An 18,618-nucleotide genomic window follows, 5' to 3' on the forward strand; every position below is an offset into this window, starting at 1 on the left:
TCTGCTTCTATATCATGCTGCCCTCATATTTCATAGCAAAAACACAGCAAAAGAACATAATTAATTTAAAAATAGAGCAGAAAAAAGGCAGCTGTGTTTCCCAACACAGGTCAGAAAACTAATGCACTTACAGGATGCAGCAGGCCCATGATAAAGGCGGGGGAAGCACAGGGGCCATTCATACATCTATCAATTCATGGAGGGGGTGATTGCTTAAAGGGACTCTGTCACCTGAATTTGGCGGGACTGGTTTTGGGTCATATGGGCGGAGGTTTTGGGTGTTTGATTCACCCTTTCCTTACCCGCTGGCTGCATGCTGGCTGCAATATTGGATTGAAGTTCATTCTCTGTCCTCCATAGTACACGCCTGCGCAAAGCAATCTTGCCTTGCGCAGGCGTGTACTATGGAGGACAGAGAATGACCTTCAATCCAATATTGCAGCCAGCATGCAGCCAGCAGGTAAGGAAAGGGTGAATCAAACACCCGTAAACTCCGCCCATATGACCCAAAACCAGTCCCGCCAAATTCAGATGACAGGTTCCCTTTAACATTAGAATTGCACATGTATGAGACTTGTATGGGGTGCCAGTGACACACATGTAGTGCACAGTATCTGGCTTCCAGCCTATTAGTGATGCTCATACATCTTCCATACTTAAAAACCTGCTGACAGTTTTCATTTAATGACTAGTAAAAAATATTATATATATATATATATATATATATATATATATATACAGTGGGGCAAAAAAGTATTTAGTCAGTCAGCAATAGTGCAAGTTCCACCACTTAAAAAGATGAGAGGCGTCTGTAATTTACATCATAGGTAGACCTCAACTATGGGAGACAAACTGAGAAAAAAAGATCCAGAAAATCACATTGACTGTTTTTTTATCATTTTATTTGCATATTATGGTGGAAAATAAGTATTTGGTCAGAAACAAAATTTCATCTCAATACTTTGTAATATATCCTTTGTTGGCAATGACAGAGGTCAAACGTTTTCTGTAAGTCTTCACAAGGTTGCCACACACTGTTGTTGGTATGTTGGCCCATTCCTCCATGCAGATCTCCTCTAGAGCAGTGATGTTTTTGGCTTTTCGCTTGGCAACACGGACTTTCAACTCCCTCCAAAGGTTTTCTATAGGGTTGAGATCTGGAGACTGGCTAGGCCACTCCAGGACATTGAAATGCTTCTTACGAAGCCACTCCTTCGTTGCCCTGGCGGTGTGCTTTGGATCATTGTCATGTTGAAAGACCCAGCCACGTTTCATCTTCAATGCCCTTGCTGATGGAAGGAGGTTTGCACTCAAAATCTCACGATACATGGCCCCATTCATTCTTTCATGTACCCGGATCAGTCGTCCTGGCCCCTTTGCAGAGAAACAGCCCCAAAGCATGATGTTTCCACCACCATGCTTTACAGTAGGTATCGTGTTTGATGGATGCAACTCAGTATTCTTTTTCCTCCAAGCACGACAAGTTGTGTTTCTACCAAACAGTTCCAGTTTGGTTTCATCAGACCATAGCACATTCTCCCAAAACTCCTCTGGATCATCCAAATGCTCTCTAGCAAACTTCAGACGGGCCCGGACATATACTGGCTTAAGCAGTGGGACACGTCTGGCACTGCAGGATCTGAGTCCATGGTGGCATAGTGTGTTACTTATGGTAGGCCTTGTTACATTGGTCCCAGCTCTCTGCAGTTCATTCACTAGGTCCCCCCGCGTGGTTTTGGGATTTTTGCTCACCGTTCTTGTGATCATTCTGACCCCACGGGGTGGGATTTTGCGTGGAGCCCCAGATCGAGGGAGATTATCAGTGGTCTTGTATGTCTTCCATTTTCTAATTATTGCTCCCACTGTTGATTTCTTCACTCCAAGCTGGTTGGCTATTCCAGATTCAGTCTTCCCAGCCTGGTGCAGGGCTACAATTTTGTTTCTGGTGTCCTTTGACAGCTCTTTGGTCTTCACCATAGTGGAGTTTGGAGTCAGACTGTTTGAGGGTGTGCACAGGTGTCTTTTTATACTGATAACAAGTTTAAACAGGTGCCATTACTACAGGTAATGAGTGGAGGAAAGAGGAGACTCTTAAAGAAGAAGTTACAGGTCTGTGAGAGCCAGAAATCTTGATTGTTTGTTTCTGACCAAATACTTATTTTCCACCATAATATGCAAATAAAATGATAAAAAAACAGACAATGTGATTTTCTGGATTTTTTTTTCTCAGTTTGTCTCCCATAGTTGAGGTCTACCTATGATGTAAATTACAGACGCCTCTCATCTTTTTAAGTGGTGGAACTTGCACTATTGCTGACTGACTAAATACTTTTTTGCCCCACTGTATATATATATATATATATATATATATATATATATATATATATATATTTATATATATTTTTTGTCTTCTTTGTAGCAAACAATTTTTCTTTGTATTTTTTCATTTGCATTATTTTTGTAGCACTGTTTTGGGATACAAATAAATTACTGTTTCAATTTATAAATATTTTTGCAATTATTACAATTTTTTGTTTTGTTATTGGAATGTCAAAAAATGCATTTTAAAATAAAAGATTTTTTAGATTTCTTGTAGTGGAAATCTTTTTATTTATTATTTTTTATTTTATTTTGTAGCTATGTTAGATATATTAATATTTTTTTTACATAATTTGTCCCCCAAGAATCATAAAAAGATCTCCAGGGAACATTTATTTTTCTTTTATCTCTGCTATGCCCCTTGTGATTGGCAGTTCTTACAGAAGCATCGGTGGTGCCGATATCGCTATACATTTCATAACACATAGGACTCGCTCACACTGTTGTAAAACACAGCCGAGCGATATGCAATGTTTTATCGGACAGCTCTCGGCCCAATGTTATTCTATGGGGCAGCTCAGATCTGCCATTATTTTCTCATGCTGCTTTGGTATGAGAAAACAAACGTAGCATTCTGCGCGAGTGCATCCGAGAATTGGATCGCACTTAGGCCGGAGTCACACTACAGCGAGATACGGCCGAGTCTCGCAGGTTAAAACCAAGCTCTGGCACCGGCACTCCGGAGTGGAGCGTGCAGCTCCATGTATTGCTATACGGCTGCACTCTCCGCTCTGGTGCGCCGGTGCCAGAGCTGGGTTTTAACCTGCGAGACTCGGCCGTATCTCGCTGTGTGTGATCCCGGCCTCACCCAGATAATTGTATGGTGAGTGTGAAACATCGGACTGCACTCAAAAGTCATGCCGGCAATGGAGGAGACGGAGAAATTATTTTCTTTGTCTCCTCCACACCTATGCTGCAAGTCTCTCATGTGAGAGGTTCGGAGCACAGAGCATGGATGCTTGGCTCACGCTCGCAGCAGAGTCTGAGCCAAGTGTCACTTGCATTATCAGCCCCGATTCTCTTGCATGAGAGAACACACGTCCATGTTTCCCCGGACCCAGACGCAGTAACAAACTGACATAGTGGAGGGGGTTGAGAAACTTTTTTATTTCTCCCACCTCCGAGAATCAAATCCCACTCTAATCCAACTCTGATCCAACTCTGATCCAACTCTGATCCCACTCTGATCCAACTCTGATCCAACTCTGATCCCACTCTGATCCCACTCTGATCCCACTCTGATCCAACTCTGATCCAACTCTGATCCCACTCTGATCCAACTCTGATCCCACTCTGATCCCACTCTGATCCCACTCTGATCCCACTCTGATCCAACTCTGATCCCACTCTGATCCAACTCTGATCCAACTCTGATCTCACTCTGATCCCACTCTGATCCCACTCTGATCCAACTCTGATCCCACTCTGATCCAACTCTGATCCAACTCTGATCCCACTCTGATCCACCTCTGATCCACCTCTGATCCCACTCTGATTCCACTCTGATCCAACTCTGACAGCCCTTCGACTAATTTTTTTGGATGGAAAAAAAATGTTGTCTCCACCTGCCCTAAAGGAAATGTTAGAGGGAACAGTGTATAAGGTACTAAACCACAAACACTGCAGGGCATGGACATCTGCATTCACAAAGTGCACATTGTATTATATACAGTTCTACGAGGGACATCTAGACGGACACTTGAAAAGGCCAACGACAACAGTAATATGGCATTTTCGGCCTCCTGCAGTTATTTTTTTTTTCTTGGCAAGCTCAGACTTTCTATTTGCACAGGATATACGTATTTCAGAGCTATTAGAGTAGATTAATGACATTGGATTATTAATGTGAGATTACCTAAAGATGATAACGAGCATACAGTCCAAGTGATTAAATATTTCATGGCTAGAAGAAGGTATTGCAAAGCTTTCAGAGCCATGAGAGAAAATTAAAGTGGAAAAGCTTGACTGACTCCAGTCCAAATGCATCCTTTTATCGAAAATAACAGATAAAATATACATCTTAAGCATCATTAAAATAACCAGCTGCAAAAGACCAACCACGAGCACAAAGTGTAACCCAATACATTTAGTTTGCAGATGTGGAAATATCAGGCACTGTCACCAGATCTTTCCACTTGCCCACATAAACAATAGTTGTCTATACAGTAATTTACCAGCGTGGCTTTTTGTAGAAACCTCTTCACCGGCTGATACAATATCACTTCCCGGCTGCTTTACTGTAAACTTTCTCATCTTATATCCATGGCTATGATCCCTTGTTTTCATCACTTGATTATGCTACTATTCTACAAAGTGGCTTTTTAATCAAAAAGCACAAGCTGGTGACAAGTCTTTTCAATTACTTCAGTATGATCCTGCCGTGTAATAAAAGCCTGGCGCTTGAAAGCGTTCGTACACTTCCTACATAAACGAATGAGTAATGCTATCATCTTACGCACTTATTGCAGTGTTTACAGTAAATTAATTGAAGTAGCGGATTATATGCCTGAGATTTCTTTTTTTTGTTCTAGTACATACTTACGGTATTTTTTGAGATATACCCGACTTATGATTCTACGTTTAGTACAATATATATTTCTGCTATGCATAAAATACATTTAACAAATTCTTGATCCAACTCAATGCAGATTTAAAAATAGGCTGCAATACACAACACGGGTCAAACTATACTGAATCGCCTAATGACGTGGTGTTTACAGGGTCTAAGTTCACACCTAATGGAGGATAAAGAGATTTTCTGCCCCCGAAATGTAGATTTATAAATGTATTTTTAGGTGTATTTTTTACTTAAATGCACATATTTCTGCCTAAAAAGATCTTTAGCAAAGCCTTATTAAACATTTTGAACTGATTGACTTCAACAGCCTCTATGTATCACAGTACATAGCAGATTACAGAATGAGTTAACAGAATTATTTTGCTACACATTGGCTTTGAAGATTGTTCAGGAGAAGAGTGATAGGGCTTACAGTTCCTACTTTGAGAATGTGCTCTGTGACGAATTCACTGCATTCTCCTACAGTATGTACAGCTCTGGCAAAAATTAAGAGACCACCACATCAAAACCCTGCCATGTGCAGCCTAATCTCCAGACCTGGACACCATTGAAAACCTCTGGATTGTAATCAAGATGACGATGGATAGCCACAAGCCATCAAGCAAAGAACTGCTTACATTTTTGCACCTGAAGCAGTGTGAAAGACTGGTGGAAAGCATGCCAATACACATGAAAGCTGTGATAAAAATCATGGTCATTCCAGAAAATATTGATTTCTGAACTCTACCTGAGTTAAAACATTAGTATTGTTGTTTCTAAATAATTATGAACTTGTTTTCTTTGCATTATTTGAGGTACTAAAGCACTGTTTTTTTTGTTTCTTTTTAATTTTGACCATTTCAGAAAAAAAAATATTACATTAATTGCTTGGAAATTTGGAGACATGTTGTCAGAAGTTTATGGAATACCATATATACTCAAGTATAAGCCGACCAGAATATAAGCTGAGGCACCTAATTTTGCCATGGAAAACTGGGTAAGCTTATTGACTCAAGTATAAGTCGGGTATGTATTGTCCCCTCATTCCTATCTCAGTATGTGTGGTTCCCCTCGTCCTGTCCTGCTCTGTGTGGCTTCCCCTGTTGTAAGCATGGCTCCAACGGTTCCATCTTGTATGCATGGCTCGGCTCCCCGTCGCCTATCCTTGTATGGATGGCTCCCCTGTCCCATCGTGTATGCATGGCTGGGCTCCTCCATCCTCTGTCCTCCCCGTCCTCCCCGTCCTCCTCCATCCTCCCCGTCCTCCTTCGTCCTCCCCCGTCCTCCCCATCATACTCACCCTCCTCATGTGGTAGCTGAACGTCTTTGCGTCTCAGTCCCATCGCCGCAGCTTCTTCCTATGCTGTGCGGTCACGTGGTACCACTCATTAAGGTCATGGGAGTGGAGTTGTGTCCATATTCATGACCTTAATGAGTGGTACCACGTGACCACTCAGCACAGGAAGCTACTGCTTCGGGACAGAGATGCAGATGGAGGGTGAGTATTGAGGTCTTCTGGAAGCCGGAGGCTGCAGCTGTCACTGTGCTACAGCTGCCAACTCCCCGCTCCCCCCCGCCAGCTTTCTGGATAATGACTCATATATAAGCCGAGGGGGGCACTTTCAGCACAAAAACGTGCTGAAAATTTTGGCTTATACATGAGTATATACGGTAAATGAACATTTTAGATTTTTCTCAAAAATATACCTATAAAGAGAGAAATCAGACAAACTGAATATTTTGCAGTGGTCTCTTAATTTTTGCCAGAGCTTTATGTGATAAATAAAATCTGTAGAGGCCAAGCGATTGAAATTTTACAATGTAACCCTATTGCAAAAATGCATAGGCCATAGCCAAAAATGCATGTAATTAATTTATAAAATAACTCTAATGGTGTCCATAATTTTTACCTTTCTGAGTCCTCTTAGTTCCCACCTTGATTATTGCCCTCCCCCATTGCTTCCTGTTGTTATCACAGTGCAATGATATGTTGTTCTTCACATAACTATAACTGGCCATACACATGAGATAGCTGTTGGCCATATGGCAGATATAAATGGTCCCTTTCTCCCTATGTGTTGGGGGAGAATCAGCAGGCCCCCACATCACATGATAAGAAGCCACTGGGAGGCTCTTCTAATATACATGGGGGCATAAAGTCAGTCATTGCAATGATAATAACAATCAGCAGATTTCCTGTTATTGTTGGTATAGAATTGGTGTCAAATTTGAAGTAGTGTTTAATTATATTTCACTTTGAGCCTATAAGAATAGTTTTTTAGGATCTTGAAAACTCCTTACAATTTGGGCCCCAATTCATCAAAGTATTTTTGCCAGAATTCTGGTGAAAACATTTTGGTAAGTCGCAAAATTTTTGCACAACTCGAGGTTGCACAAAAATTTTGTGACTTTTGCCGTTTTCAGTTCAGTTTTGATCAACTCCACCAAAACATTGGGAGCTTGGGTGCTGCTATGATGAGCTGTGACAAACGTTTTGCCAGAAATCTTGCTCCAGTCCCTGATGCACACACCGCTAGTCAGACAATCATGATTTATTATGACTTGTATGATAAGGGTTTGACTCCAACACGTCCACTCATCAGGACTCGTGTTGTTCACGCGGGCCTTGATGAATCGGGGGGGACATGGTCTTCAGTTTTCCAAGTTACAACCTAAATGATTAAACTTAATATATGACCTTATAACGTGATATAGGTACAAATTAAAGGGACTTTTCAGTTACAGACAATGCTACTCAAAAGGACCTTGAAGATTGTGTAAAAGCAACAGTATCAGAAAGTATGTCTATGGAACGATGAATCCATAGCTGCAAAGTCTTGAGAGGAACACGTTATATCAAGTTTGGGTGGCACAGTCGTTGACAATGGTGCCACTGCTGGGGTCCTATGTTGAAATCTAACATGTTCACTGCATGTTTGCATTAATTTCCGCCTGGTACTTCAGTCTCCTGTCTCACTTCAAATATATCAAAAGGTTCATTGTCTTCCTGTTCCATGTCTAAAATGGGATAAGTAGACTGTGATCAACAGTCTCCATTAGACACAGGGATGGATGAGAATGGTGACAATCCCAGTAAAATCTGTCTTCCTTATTGTTCTCTTTGACATAGTTAAAATTCACGTGCAATCCATGGAGTCCACTTTCAATATGACTGTATGCATTGGTCACATTTCTTTTCCATCTTCTTGGTTTAGATCCTTCATCTTTTCTACAGTTGCCTCCCCAATTATATGACTGGACTCAGACAAGGCATTTAGCATAATATCTATTGAAGATGATAGAGTCAGTCATTAAGAATGCCTCATTGAGAAAATATATGAACTTTCTTTGTGGTTAACTATAAAAGTGAGATCAAAGAACCATGGTTATGACCATAAATTGCTGCTCTTCCCATCACAAGCACTCGTAGACTAAATTACGAGCCGCGTGCAGCAGAAACCCTGGAATGCATACATAACATTTTCCCTGCAGGACATCCACATAAAGGCTGCAGTCCATAATGCTGGGCATCCACATAAAGCCTATAGTCAATTATTGATTTTAAAGCTACAAAATGTAATTTAGAAACAAAAAACGTGACCAAAGAAAACTTCTGGCATGTTTTGAATAGCTGAAATGATCCTAAGGGTGTTTCTCTAAAGTGGTTTCTAAGCATTTGTTCAGATCTGGCCAGGATTTGGCTGGGTGTCTTTCTGAAGCTCTTCAATACAGAGTGTGGTGTCTGATGTTCAAAACTTCGACCAATTATTTCATTAGTCAGAGAATTTTTTTTTTTTTTCAGTAGGTTTATTAATAATTATATTATAAGTTTGATGGTCATCATCATTATCAAAAATTCTAACTTTTTATAGAATCTGTAACTTGTGGCTGGTACTTTAATATTCTAAAATAAATAGCAAATCTACAATAATGACTATGTACGCCACAGGTATCATCCAAAACATGTATTTCTATATTGATTACATTGTAAAGATATAACATTAAAGGCAACTTAATAAAACAGAAAAAGGATCAATAAATGGGCAAAATGAAAAAAGAGGGGCATGGGTCTTCTATAAATACATTTAAAAATATATATATATATATCTATATTTCTTCAATATCGGCAATATGCAAAAAACTATCAGTTGGGATATTATTGATTAGTTGATGAAAAGTGCAAAGAAATATAATAGCGTAAATGCCAAAAGTAAAAAAAAGAGTGTTTTGTGCATAGATAAACAATATAAATATGTTTTATAATAAATACAATTGTAAGGAATCATAATTGCCCGACACACATTTTGCCATTTCTTCATCAAGGGGTGGCAAATCACACATTCGGTTTTTTTTTTTATTTTTTTTTTTTAAATGGAAATAATAAAGAAATACATGTTTTGGATTAAACTTCTGGTGTATGTAGTAATTATTAAACGAAGGGAAAAAAATGCAATTTCAGCTCACTCTTGTATGGAGACCAAATAAGATGAGCCAGGTGATGCCCGGAATGGAGCAGGCAGCCGATCCCAAAGAATATAGAAAAAATGTGTCCAATACTCATCTCAAGGTTCAATAAGAAATTGCCATTTATTAGATTCAGTAAGAATCAAAGGTACAAAACTGTAAAAAAAAATACACTTGTATTGACTGTTAGGCTGGGGTCACACTTGCGAGTGCAATGCGCGAAACTCGCACGAGTCTCTCACATCAATACCCGGCACTGCCGCCGGCACTCGGGCCCGGAGCGTGCAGCTGCATAGAAATACATTCCGGTCCCGAGTGCCGGCGGCAGTGCCGGGTATTGATGTGAGAGACTCACGCAAGTTTCACGCTTCACACTCGCAAGTGTGAACCCGGGCTTACGCATTTCATTTGTTAGGACCAGTATTGACGCGCTCTCACGACAGGAGCAAATCTTTTTATGCCAGACAATTCAGATGGATTTTACAGTCATGACTAAGGACCCACGGACTATGGTTTGAAACGTGTAACGGTCTACACACATGTATTTTTTTTTACATTTCTTTGATTATTGATTCATCTAATAAATGGCAATTTGTAATTGAACCTTGGGATGAGTGCTGGATATATACTTTCTGCATTCTATTGAAGACAAACAGAAGGGAGTAATATATACAACAAGCAGGTAAATAAGATATAAGGCTTTATTAAATCATTACAATAAAAAAAAAATCAATCAATGTCACATATACCAAAAACAAAATAAAAGAAAAAAAGAGGGAAACAACAACCAGTATATTGAGGATAGGGTGCAGGTCCACTGTATGACCATGGTGAGCAAACAGAAATACTTAGGCATATATAATCATGTGTAAATGCTAAGCGTCTTTCATATATTATTCTCCTATAGAATTGCCTTATATAGAGTACCTAGCAGCAGTACATATTAATGAGATAAAGTGTATGCTCACCCATAATTAGTCCGGACTGTCCCACGACCCCTGACGTGCGTTTTGCGTAATCGCTTTCTCAAGGGGAGGTGTTTTTGGTATATGTGACATTGATTGATTTTTCTATTGTAATGATTTAATAAAGCCTTATATCATATTTACCTGCTTGGTGTATATATTACTCTGCTCTGCTGGTCTTCAATATGATTTAATTGAAGTAGCGCACCTATCATAATTTATTATTGATTTCTGGGAGAGCTAAACCCTTGAATAATGCTCTCGGCCAGGTACCGACTAGGGATGAAATTCAGCCCTGGCATTTGAAATCACACAGGCCCATGCTGTCACTGTCCCCAAGCACCAGATGGGATATATTACTAATAGGAAAGCAAGATTTACTACAAGACCAATATTTCTAATGATACCCATTGCGTTCTGGGGTAAGTGATGGAGTCAGCGACTTTGTGCTTCGTCACAGCTCTTAACAGTATGGGTGTCTTGAGAACACAGATTCTGTTTACATCATAGCAGACAAGGTGGCCCACGACCAGACAGGCCCTTCTGGCATTTGCCAGAATTGCCAGATGACCAGTCCGGGCCTGCTCTCGGCTATTGATATAAGTACGTGTTGTTTGATTATTGTGTTTTCTGCATTCTATGTAGTCATTCATTTGCATAAAAATAAAATGTCTAAAATAGTACTGACAACTAAAATATTACAAATGCTGAAGATTCTGCGCAGCTGGACTGTCTATTCTATGGAAATATAAACATAGACTAAAAAATTAGACCTCATCTCCAAATTTAGCAAAGATCACGAACCTCCAGATTACAACACACGATTATATCACCACCAGCTTAAACCTATTAAACATGGACCATACAGAGTTCTCTGTTTTAAAGGGAAACACTGAACAAAGACAACATTTGCCATCTCCTAGACTGTAGTGAAGACATAACCAGGCTTAAATAGATGTATTGTTCTGATAAGTTATTAAGGAGACAGCTTCAACTTTGTAATAAACTTGTTTGCTCATCAAGTCCTTTTATCGAGACCCTTTCCATGCACTGAGACCCTTGTCAATGCTATAGTAATGCTGGATAATAAACAAAGAAAACTGTTGATAATCAGTCACAGCTTCAGGAGCATACAGTAATGTCATTTATCTAATGGTTTTAATCACAAGATCTACTTCAGATTTTGATATAAACGTGATTATTTTCTAATAGAGTTGGGTGGATCGATTTACAAGACCTTGGTCCATCGGCCAGGACAGTAGTCTCTGGCCATTGGATGGGAGTCTCTCGAATCTCTTACCTTCTAGGATATCTGGCGTGGCTTTTGATTAACTGGAATGGCGTAATATCATCTGTGCATCACGCAACAATGATGACTTTGCCCGTCTAATCAAAAGCAGTGAAGGGGAACCCAGAAAGGTAAGAGATTAGAGAGACTTCATCCAGTGGCCAGAGACTATTGCATTAGCTGATTGACCAGAGACCCACACATTTATCTATCCAACTCTGACATATAGTATATTTATATGGATAATATTCGCTCTCATTATCATGATACATTTTATTTTTCCAGACTCACCAACTAACTCTTAACATCTAACGCTTATCCGGAACTTAAAATAACTGTTAAATAAAGATGCCATATTCTTGTCTGTAGACTGGCATGAATCTCTAGAATTGGCTGATAAAAGTGACCATTCATCACTATTGTTAAATCGACTGTCATATCCCAATGGAGACAGACATCATCACCAATAATGCCAGCTGCTTGTTTCATTTATTCAAAAATCTTAAAAGGATTTTCCTCCTTTGACTTTATTTTTTATAGAAACGAACCCGCATATTGTAAAATAAATTCTAATTGCCCTTTACCAATCCCAGCCTTATCTAAGGCTGCTCAGGTCTCCCACCATTCTCCATACTTCTTTTCCATGATGGGCATGACCGCTGCAATGAATCACTGCCCGAAGTAGTGATTGCGGCTGCAGTGGTCACATGTCCACATGATCGAAACAGGATATGCAAAATTGGTTTCTGTATATTCTCCTGTGGATTACAGCTATAATATGCCTGTCCTAGCTGGAAGAGGAAACATGGAGATCTGGGCAACCTTGGAATCAATAAGATGAGTATGCTTTCTTCTTTATTTTAAGGAGGTTAAGGACAGTTTCTTTAAAGCAAAATAAGGGCAAAAAAATATTTTACCGTAATTAACTATAATTAGCAGAAAAAAATAAATAAACAGAACGTCTATATCACTGCTACTACTATCAATTTTCAGAAGCGATTTATTGATTGTTGGTAATTGTGCCTATCACTATTATGGAATCTGGAAGGTGAATGGTCTTAGGCTGGTTTCACACTAGCGTTTTTCTGATCTGCAGAGGGCTGCGGACTTTCTCCTTGAAACCCCGCCCTCGGCCGCACCTCCGCTGCTAGCTCCGCCTACTTCTGCATGCGGTCCACATGTGGCCTGCGTACCTATCTTTAACATTAGGTACGCAGGTCGTGCCGCTGTATGCGGATGCTTCCGCATGCATCGTTTTGACAATGCGGTTACCAGCGTAGGACGCAGCTTGTAGCAATTTTTTTTTCTCCGAATCGTCAAAACGACGCATGCGGAAGCATCCGCATACAGCCACACGACCTGTGTACCTAATGTTAAAGATAGGTACGCAGGCCGCATGCGGGCCGCATACAGAAGTAGGTGGAGCTAGTGGCGGAGGTGCGGCCGAGGGCGGGGCTTCACAGAGGAAGTCCGCAGCCCTCCGCAGATCAGAAAAACGCTAGTGTGAAACTAGCCTTAGTCTGAGATAAGCCTATCTAGGTGCTAAAGTTGCCACTTGGGTGAGGGGCCTTTTGGTGACAGGTAGTGATGAGCGAGTGTGCTCGTTACTAGAGTTTTCCCAGCATGCTTGGGTGTTCTCTGAGTATTTTGGGCGTGCTTGTAGATTATGCTCGTGTCACCGCAGCTGCATGATTTGCAGCTGTTAGACAACCTGAACACATGCAGGGATTGCCTTTTTGCTAGGAAATCCCCACATGTATTCAGGCTGTCTAGCAGCCGCAAATCATGCAGCTGCAGAGACAAAAACATAATCTGTGAGCACGCCCAAAATACTCGGAGAACACCCGAGCATGCTCTGAAAACTCGAGTGATGAGCACACTCGCTCATCACTACATCCAGGCTCTTCCGTCAGGGTCTCCAGCACTCTATGCTTCTATATGGCACACTGCACAGTACTGACTTTGATGCTCTATAACTGTAACGTGATGGACTTTGGCCAATTCACGCGTGCGGTACATCAGGAGCGTTACCTTTAACCCTCTGCACTGTGATTGTCAGTTACGTGTAACCTAATAAATTCATACACACAAATGGGCACTTATGTGCACACACATGTTCTCTCTCATTTTAGATTAGTTTCTGGAATTTTGGAAACTCTCTAATTATTTTTGTCTGGAAAAAGAATTTAGGTTTCCAGTAATTAGTAAATTTGAGCAGGTTAGAAAATACTGAGATCTATGAATTACCTGCACTGGTGCCTGCACCGCTTGTGAGGTCCCCACCCATCAGACCACCTAAGAATTAAAAAAAAAAAATGGCATAGTCAGCATTGCTGCCATTCACCACAGATACCACATCTTAACTCACTTCTATGAAACTTAAAAGTCCATTGAAGGAATTTATAGTCTGAAACTTGTGTATTTGCGATAGCAAGAAAAAAAAATAACCCAGAGTTTTTCTTTTTATTTCTAGTCATACTGTGAAATGTCTGGTCTAGCGTATTTTTTTTTTTTGTTAATTAAAGTAAAAGCCTGAGCCGTCACTATGTAAAAATACACATATGCATATATGGAAACAAAGCTTCGGACCTTCTATTTCTACGCAAGCACACGCATGACGTGACCGGTGTCGGGATGCGGTATGGTGGGTCCACCAGAGGATCTGATCATGTGTATAACGCAATGTGGATGCAACGTGCGAGACAACCCAGGAGAACACGAAGCTGTCACTTCCAATATCACTTCAGAAACACTTCTGGTTAGCGACAAGTCATAGAAAGCCTTCGGTCGCTACAAGAGGATGCAAAACATTTATTTTGCTTGACTTCTCACATCAGGACTGATACAGTAGATGGTAGCTAGTATACAATAGATCGTACCGACTCCTCCAAATCTGAAAAAACCCTCATCCTGCTCCCAAATTTAAAAAAAATCATTTGTTTTGAAAGGTATATAAGAGAACTAATATTAATGATTTAGTAATTATTATCTATGGATGGTGGAACTATGGAAGACTTGATAACAAGGGAAAATCCTAAACCCTATTCTTACAGCAGCAACTGAAGGAAATATCATTTCATCCTATATAATGATGGATATAGGTAGAAAATGAATACAGATATTTTTTAGAGAATTAAAGGGATTGTTCGTCCTCGGGGTACAAGTTTGCACTCGGTGTATGTGACTGCAGACTTGTGAATGCTCACATTGCACACACTGCATGCAGTGAGGATTCTCTGATGTGATTTGCATACTTCCAGCCACATTCCAACCAGACGTGTCTGGTGCCACTCAATTCACTTGCCTGGAGCGAGGCCGTGCACGTCTAGTTGGCAGGTGACAGCATGTAAGCAAATCGAACACTTCAGATCACGCCTGCGCCGCATAATCCTCACAGCGTGCAGTGCCTACAATATGAGGACTCACAAGTCTGCAGTCCATAGTGTGACATAGAGTGCCTGCAGACTTATGCCCTGAGGCCGGACAACTCCTTTAAAGTATTGGAATAATGATATTCACACCTTAGAAAATGTATAAAGTATCCACTGCCTATGTCAACTTCCATCTTCCAGATATTTATGATATATTATTTAAAGGGAATTTTTAACCAGTTTTTTCTACCAAATCTGGGAGCGGCATATCGTAATTGCAGACAGCCTGAATCTTCCGATGTGTCACTGAGTTAATTGCTGTGATTCTGATAAAAAAAAAGTTTTATCTGTTGCAGATCTTCCAGATCTCTGAATTCTGAGCTCTGTATAGCCCCTCCCATACCACAGACTGGCAGCTTTCTATGTACACTGTGCATAGGCAGAAAGCTGCCAATCAGTGGTGAGGACTACATGACAGCAGGTTTATGAGTCATTCAGGCTGCTAAAATATTGATTTTACCAAAAGTTCTACAGGAATCAGGGTTTCTGCCCCTACATTATACTGCTCTCAGAATGAGTTTAATAACAGAATAAAGTTTCCCCCTATCATTTATACAATATTTATGCAAATTTATGTAGATCATATGTAGGCTTGCACAATTTTATAGTTGGCTATTAATGTCAAACTATTTCTTATTTCAATTACTTTTTGTAGCAAATAAGATAATGACACTGTCACATTTCTGCACAATACTTTGTATAAATCTCATAGTTTCAATACAAATCAACTAATAGTTTCAATAAAATAATCAGGGGTCGTGTCATAACGACTGTACACAAGGTGACTGGTATAATGGTGCCTAACACAACACATGTAGATAAAAACAATTCCATTTTTTGTGTATATGAATTAGGAAATATATTTATTGTTTACATGGTAAAGCTCAAGCAGAATAATGCAGAAAAATATTTTTTCATTTTCATTCTTTTTTTTTTGCAAACATGTTTGGTCAATATCTCTACTCACAACATAAGTAGCATATTTAGTGCCCAGACAGGAAAAAAAAATTGCATTTAAAGGGCTTAAGGAAAATGTTTCCTGATCTAGGAAGAATTGGAAAGACTTATCCTTAGGAAGCATGTAACTAGTGATCTAGTATGGCCATATGATTGAAGCCCACACAAAACGCGCGTCGGGGTTGCATGCACGAGGTCACACATGAGGAGATATGGGAAAGACATAATTATTTTATATTGCTGAGATCCATTTATTATGATGTATACAGTCTTCCATTGTATCATCATTACATTTTTGGCTACTGAGGTATATACCAAGGGCTGTGACACATGACTACTGACATGTTTGGAGATTCTTGATTTTTCACTGGTCGATTAGAACATGTTCATTTAAGCCTGGCTGCTGTATATCATTATTTCAGCACTGGAACTTTATTGCATTCTTTTACTTGCAATCTGATATACTCTTCATCCCCATTAGATTTGTGTAGACCACATGCTACTAACACCGATGTCTCTCTTTTGCTATTGATTTTGTTTTAAATGTATGTAACTGTTTGCCAACCTTCTGCCTTAAACTAAATTAATAAAATTAATCAAATATACATAGACTAGATGGTGTCCCGATTGTAACGCATCGGGTATTCTAGAATATGTATGTATGTATATAGCAGCCACATAGTATTTACCACAGGTCACGTAGTATATAGGAGCCATGTAGTATATGGCAGACAAATACTATGTGGCCTGTGCTATATACTATGTGGCTGCTATATAAATACATACATATTGTAGAATATCCGATGCGTTAATACAGGCCATGCAGTATATAACAGTGGCCACGCAGTATATAACACAGCCCAAACAGTATATAACACAGCCCACACAGTATATAACACAGCCCACATACTATATAACACAGCCCACGCAGTATGTAGCAGCCACACAGTATATAACACTGCCCATGCAGTATATAACACAGCCCACGTACTAAATAACACAGCCCATGCAGTATATAGCAGCCACACAGTATATAACACAGGCAACGTAGTGTATAACACAGCCCAAACAGTATATAACACTGGCCACGTAATATATAGCACAGCCCACACAGTATATAACACAGCCCACATACTATATAATACAGCCCACATACTATATAACACAGCCCACGCAGTATATAGCAGCCACGTAGTATATAACACAGGCCAGACAGTATATAACACTGGCCACGCAGTATATAACACAGCCCACATAGTATCTAACACTGGACAGATAGTATATAGCAGCCACGTGGTATATAACACAGCCCATGTAGTATATAGCAGTGTGGGCACCATATCCCTGTTAAAAAAATAATTAAAATAAAAAATAGTTATATACCGTACTCACTCTCCGGTGTCCAGCGAAGCTGTGCCGATGCGCCCGCGGCTGCCGCCATCTTCCGTACCCAGATAACTTAGCGGTCTGGCGAGACCACTAATTATTCTGGGTAATTTCGCAATGCATCTCTGGGAACGGAAGTTGGCGGCAGCCACGCACGCCTGGGCGGACTACGGAAGGTGAGAATAGCAGATTTTTTGTTTTTTTATTATTTTTAACATTACATCTTTTTACTATTGATGCTGCATAGGCAGCATCAATATTAAAAAGTTGGGGAAACACAGGGTTAATAGCAGCGTTAACGGAGTGCGTTATCCGCGGCATAACGCGGTCCATTAACGCTGGCATTAACCCTGTGTGAGCGCTGAGTGGAGGGGAGTATGCAGCGGGTGCCAGGCACTGACTGGACAGAAGTAGGGAGGGAATAATTCTCGGCCGGGCTGTGGCTGTCGCTGATTGGTCACGGCAACCAGGACAGGCAGCTGGCGAGACCAATCAGCGATGCGGGATTTCCGGGACAGACAGAAAGACAGACAGACGGAAGTACCCCTTAGATAATTATATAGTAGATGGACGCCACGTTTTCTAGTAGTATATAATATGGCAATGTGAGTCTTGAGCAGGCCTAGATGCCCCTAAACCTTGGCACCACCACAACAGCATCATACCTGTGTTACCTGCACTTGGTGGTCGATGTGTCAAGCCAGGAGACATGCTGTTTCTCTGCAAGGTTTGATGGGACAATGGCAAAAGGTTGTGGTTACCCAGTGAACCAGCTGGATTACTGTAAGCCAAACTGTTTGGATTGGTCACTGGTATGGAAACCGGCATCTCAAAATTGGGAGGTGGAACAGCCTGCGTATAAAAAGAGAACACAATAAATAAGACTATACCACTTCTTTTATGGAAATTCAATCGATATGTTTTTTTCACTATATTGCTCCAACCCCAACCTTCATCCTATCCTTTTTTTTTTTTTTTGCAGTTACAGTAAAGACAATTAATTAACGTTCTACACCATAATGTTGTCATACTTCTTTGTCATCAATAGAACAAAATCTGGAAAACTGGAAAAAATATCTGGCTATTGGAAAACTAATTGGCTTATAAAGCTGCATCGTAACATCCCGTTTCCCCAATCGTGGCTTCCTCTGCCATCCTAGCAAGTATCTATTCAGAATCTGCGAATGAACT

At 40.3% G+C, this 18,618-nt stretch overlaps 1 protein-coding gene across 24 annotated transcripts in view; it reads right to left on the reverse strand.

Annotated features, from left to right (window-relative positions):
- The window catches only part of MEF2C (myocyte enhancer factor 2C), a 359,868-nt gene that overhangs the window by 45,908 nt on the left and 295,342 nt on the right, over positions 1 to 18,618 (reverse strand). For 7 of the 24 annotated variants that reach the window (XM_069751518.1, XM_069751601.1, XM_069751509.1 and 4 more), the window contains 2 exons: positions 18,102 to 18,279; positions 13,901 to 13,948 (listed from right to left, as the gene is read on the reverse strand). In XM_069751518.1, coding sequence (XP_069607619.1) covers positions 13,901 to 13,948; positions 18,102 to 18,279 — 226 coding nt within the window. Of the gene's footprint in view, positions 1 to 13,900; positions 13,949 to 18,092; positions 18,280 to 18,618 lie in introns of all 24 variants that reach the window. The other 17 variants (XM_069751584.1, XM_069751552.1, XM_069751643.1 and 14 more) reach the window with 3 other exon arrangements.

Source organism: Ranitomeya imitator, chromosome 1, assembly GCF_032444005.1.
Source record: "Ranitomeya imitator isolate aRanImi1 chromosome 1, aRanImi1.pri, whole genome shotgun sequence".
Taxonomy (NCBI): Eukaryota; Metazoa; Chordata; class Amphibia; order Anura; family Dendrobatidae; genus Ranitomeya; species Ranitomeya imitator.